Below are 5,118 nucleotides of genomic sequence, written 5' to 3'. Positions count from 1 at the left end.
ATTCCTATTTTATTGTATGTATTCCCTTTATTCCGCTGGGTTTTTCCATTTTGTCTAACTCTCCAAGAAAAAAATCATCTCATCTTCGTACATTTTAATTGATATAATAATATATAAAGTCAAATACGAATACATTTATCTTGTTGGAACATCGCAATCAATCGAATTCCAAGTTTATTAATAACAATATTTTCAACGCAAATTTCAAAGATTGCTACAATTAAAGAAAGTGATAGATAACTTTAAAGTGGTTTCGTCAGTTCCGAAGGGGATGAAAGGCCAAACTTTATAGCAAGCTAGAATTCTATTCACATCGGAAATCACTAAAGAGAACTTGCTTACAGAAATTTAGAAACTTTTCTTAAACTGCCACACTCCCAATTTAAAATATCTTCGTTTCACGCATTCATATTGATGACTTCCTTGATTTCAAAACCAGGAATGGCCAATACCAATGATGAAATCATCACACGATACTCTCTCTTTTTTCATTATCATGAATAAATCATATTTTCATCAGAAGACCTGAAATAAATCAGACTTAACATATTTTTCTTCTATCGATTAGAATTAATCAAGCAAACTTCCAAACTTAGGGCCACATCTCAAATATCAGACACCCCTTTACATTTTTTATAAAATTAATGCAATTTATATATACTAGGGCTTGAGGATTTTTTTTTTTTTTGTAGTTCTAGAGATGACAAATCATAGGCTAAATTTATCCATATATAACAAATCTATTTATTCAAAAGATATAATCAAATCTTGGTCAACTTGTTTTTCTTGTGATGTTGTATAACTACAATGTGGAAGATCAATGGAATTAGCAAGCTTCTTAAACACATAGGCAGGATTACATTCAAGATATATGGTTCATTTTCATCATGGCTAAATCATTAATTTCAAAACAAAAGTTGAAAATGAAATAGACACAGGAATGCAACTGAATGAGTAAAAAAACATTTAGTCAAAGAAAATATCAAATTACACGTTGACAGCAAGAAACCTTTCCAAACACACTATCAAAATTTTGAAAGTTAGTCATCTTTATTAAATTATATATATGTTCGAGGACTATAAATACGTAGTCCTATGTTTAATCTTTTGGAAGTATTAGTATAATTAAAAAGAATAAGTTTTTATCCTATTCGCACTTTACTTTTACAATGGTTTTTAAAGTTACCTTTTACAAGTAAATGAGTGAATGTAGCTCCATTGTTTTAAAGTGTAAATAAACAACTCCAACAAAAGTTTTCATTCTTTTATTTACTTTTATAAAAAGTTTTCATTATGTTTATACTATTTTTAAAAACATTAGTGTTCACAATATCTGAAAACTTGCACTTGATCAATGTTGTATCGTACAAAGAATAACCAATGAAAAGACAATTATTTTCTATTTTTTAATTAAAAAAGATGTAAAATACTCCCACACTTTAATATGTTATGGTTCTCTTTTTCTCTATATCGAGATGAATTATTCCATGACAATATATATAAAGAAGATTAAGAATATGATAAGAAAAATATAAAGTTTTAGTACATATATATCTTTCTACGCTAAAATTAAAAAAAAAATACTTGTAAACATAACATTACTTATTGTTTTTTCATGGTTTCACAAAAATATTCATTCTTAAGGTTTTTTATTTTTCTTTCTAATTGATTTTCTACCTCTTTCAAATAATTCATGTTTATAATTTATTAAATACATATAACATATTTAGAGAAGTGATCGATGAAAATAATAAAATGTATTTTTTACCATGTATATTAACACATATTACTATTCTATATATCACTAAAAATCAACTCAAGTAAAAAAAAAAAAATCATGTTTCTTTTCTCACAATATAAAGACTTCTTAATATGATTTATAACGACAGAATATTTAGAAAGTAAAAGAGATTATGTATAAACAACTTCACAACATTTATGATAATTTTCTATACTAGATCACCTATAATTGTTATATTTCTCTCTTATTTACCTATATAGGTGTTAAATAGTGTATTTTTCCAAAGCATAAAAATGATACTTTTGATACATGAACATGAAGAAGCATGCAGTCAAGGATCATAAACAATGGGAATCAAACACAATTGGTTTTTCCTCCCAATGGCCATTCCAAAGCGTTCAACCGTGTCGATACTCTCAGGTGTCATGCCATTTGGAAGTTCCCAGTTGAAATGATAAAGTAATCGAGCCAGTGGAAGCATGATACCTGCTAACCCAAACGAGATGCCAGGGCATATTCTCCTTCCTGCGCCAAATGGCAGATACTCGAAGTTATTCCCTTTGAAATCGATACTACTTCCCTCAAACCTTTCTGGGACAAACATCTCTGCATCATTCCAGTATTTCGGATCCCTGCAAATTGCCCATACGTTTATCATCACTTTAGTTTTCACAGGTATTTCATACCCATCGATGATGGTTCGTTCAGAGCATTCTCTAGGGATCAACAATGGAGTTGGTGGGTGTAGCCTCAATGTCTCTTTGACCACCAACTTCAAATAACTAAGTTGCTCTAGATCCCTTTCATGGATCATTTCCTTCTCTCTTAAGGCTTCTCTTAACTCAGCTTGTGCTTTCTTCATCACTCTTGGACTTCGCATCATTTCTGTCATTGCCCACTCTATTGTTGATGCAGAAGTATCAACGCCACCCGCAAATACGTCCTAGTCAAACAATATACACATAATTTTTGGTAAGATGATAAGAGAACTTGCACTTATGTAATAAAATTGTATTACTTTCGGGAGAAGAAACAAATACTAAGATAGAGTCTTTAAAAATGATGTTATAAAAGACTAAGACAAAGTAATTTTTAGAAGTTTTGACTGTTTTATACTCGTCAACTTTTTGGTGCTGAGATTTTATTGTATCCTTCTCTTCTTTCTCAATTACGTTTGTTTTACTTGTGTTTATCATTTGCTGTGTCTTTTCCTTTTGAATATTATATATATTTATAGCTGACTCACCTCACCATTTTAGTTGGTTAATTTAGTTGACCAAAAGGACTCAATTAATCCAATTCTTCAAGTATAATCAAAATTAATATATGACCAACCATTTAATTTCCCACTCTTTTTCCAAAGATCAGACATATGCTACTTTGTAAAACAAGCCGAAGGCTATCATGGGAATACTGAAATAAAAAACCAAACCCCACCTGTTCGACTAGGTTCAAACTTTGTTTACTGCAAACAATAAATAAATAAATAAATAAATAAATAAATAAATATATATATATATATATATATATATATATATATATATATATATATATATATATATATATATATATATATATATATTGTAATTGAATATTGAGTTCGCGAAGAAACGCATACATATCTAAATAAGATCAATTACTTAACTTCGTATTAGTAAACCCGAATGCATTGTTTTTCAAAAACAAATCACGATTCGCTATCGCTGGTTCATGTTCGTACGTAACTTCGTAAGAAGAAGTAACTGTGGGAATGGTTTGAATTTGGTTATCCAAAAAAAAAAAACACTTGTTTCAACAAATTTAAAAAAGGTGTTAATGTTTTTTTTTTTGTTACACAATAGTTTTTGTGCGTAATTTTGTAACGTTGGAAGCTGAGAAAAAACAAATAAGCAATGAGCAATTTAAAAGACAAGTGTTCGGCGGCATTTTTACTAACCAATATCAAAGCTTTGACGTTCCTAGTGGTGATTTTGATATCGAGAGCAGCGTCGGCTTGTTGGACTCCGAGAAGAACATCAACAAGATCTTCCTCCTTTACTTGAGCTCTCCCTTCTTTCGCTCTTCTTTGCTTTTCTTGATGCTCTTTGACAATATTTTCCAAGACCCTGTCAACCTGACTCAGCAGCTTCTCCAATTTGGCCTTCTTCCCAGTTATGAAATGTATGGATTTCATCGAAGGGAACAAATCAGCAAGGTCAAATCCTCCAACCGATCCTATTACTTTCTTAATCAAAAGTAGAAATTCATCCTGGTCCTTTGATTTGTTACCAAATGCTGCCCTGGAAACAGTAGTGCTTACCAACGAGAAAATTCTGCCAGTAAGATTGATTGGTGAACCTGCTGATGTTCGAATCGAGTCGATAAGTTTTTCCGTCTCGTCTTCTCTAATAAAAGAGAAAGACTGAACTCTCTTGGTACTTAGAAGTTCTGAGACAAATATTTTCCTCATTTGTCTCCAGTAATCACCATATGGAGCGAAAACAACATCTATGCCCCCGTAGGACAAAATTTGCCCAGAAATAAACTGAGGCCTTTGCACAAAAGCGACATCATGTGTTTTGGTTATTTCCTTGGCCATCTCCGGGGAGGATGCAACCACTGCAGAAATCTCACCAAGTTGGAGGTGCATGAGAGGTCCATATTTATGGGAAAGATTTTGGAGAGCACGGTGTGGAAGTGAACCTGCTACTGCTAGTTGATGAAGGTTTCCTATGATGGGTAGCCTCTTTGGGCCTGGGGGAAGTTTGAGAGAGACATGAGATTTATTCTTGTAATGTTTTGCAAACCAATTCAATAGAAAGATTAGGGAGAAGGCAATAACCAAGATGCAGGTTTGAGTTTCCATGGCTTTCTAGAGTCACCTCTCGAGTGTTTATATTGTTTACCTAGCGCTACCCGTTCCTATTTATAGAATCTTCAATCCCCTGGGACAACAATCCTTCCTTTTGTTTAATCTAAAATCCATGGATTACGACTTATCTTTTTTTGAATTTTTCTTATTCTACATGTTTATCTATTATTTAATGCATTCAAAATATAAAGTGTGTTAAATGTTTACTTTTAATATTCTTCTATATATATTTATACTTTTAGTATAGACTATATTTTTTCAACCACAATTTGATTTAAATTTAATACAACTAATAAAAATATTTAACTATTGATGTTCGAAATATATATATATATATATATATATATATATATATATATATATATATATATATATTGTGTGTTTGATCTGGTTTGTTATTAATTATGTGATGATTAAATTAGTAGTATTAGGGTCATTAAATGTTATAAGCAAAATTTTTTTTGTTATAAGTATTTAAACTTGGCTTTGAGGTTAATTAGTTTAATTTTAAAAAAATTCACATTTA

The 5,118-nt window shown here is 30.7% G+C and overlaps 1 protein-coding gene across 1 annotated transcript; it reads right to left on the bottom strand.

Moving 5' to 3' along the window:
- Positions 1-1,911: 1,911 nt before the first annotated feature.
- Positions 1,912-4,671, bottom strand: LOC148191994 (cytochrome P450 71D8-like). The gene is made up of 2 exons (XM_088100764.1): positions 3,678-4,671; positions 1,912-2,684 (listed from the first exon to the last, which is right to left on the bottom strand). The coding sequence occupies exons 1-2, from the start codon at positions 4,584-4,586 to the stop codon at positions 2,073-2,075; spliced, it is 1,521 nt and encodes a 506-aa protein (XP_087956890.1). The 5' UTR covers positions 4,587-4,671; the 3' UTR covers positions 1,912-2,072.
- Positions 4,672-5,118: the final 447 nt, after the last annotated feature.

This window comes from Vigna umbellata, chromosome 10 (assembly GCF_029865625.1).
Source record: "Vigna umbellata cultivar VRB3 chromosome 10, Vumbellata_1.0, whole genome shotgun sequence".
Classification (NCBI taxonomy): Eukaryota; Viridiplantae; Streptophyta; class Magnoliopsida; order Fabales; family Fabaceae; genus Vigna; species Vigna umbellata.
Note: the sequence above shows the minus strand (reverse complement) of the source record. Positions and strands in the feature narration are given on the sequence as shown.

Excerpts from the sequence above, each read along its gene's own strand:
- LOC148191994 (XM_088100764.1), bottom strand. The coding sequence starts at position 4,586 with ATGGAAACTCAAACCTGCATCTTGGTTATTGCCTTCTCCCTAATCTTT. Across the intron at positions 2,685-3,677 it reads ACGTCAAAGCTTTGATATTG|GACGTATTTGCGGGTGGCGT; the intron begins GTTAGTAAAAAT and ends TTGTTTGACTAG.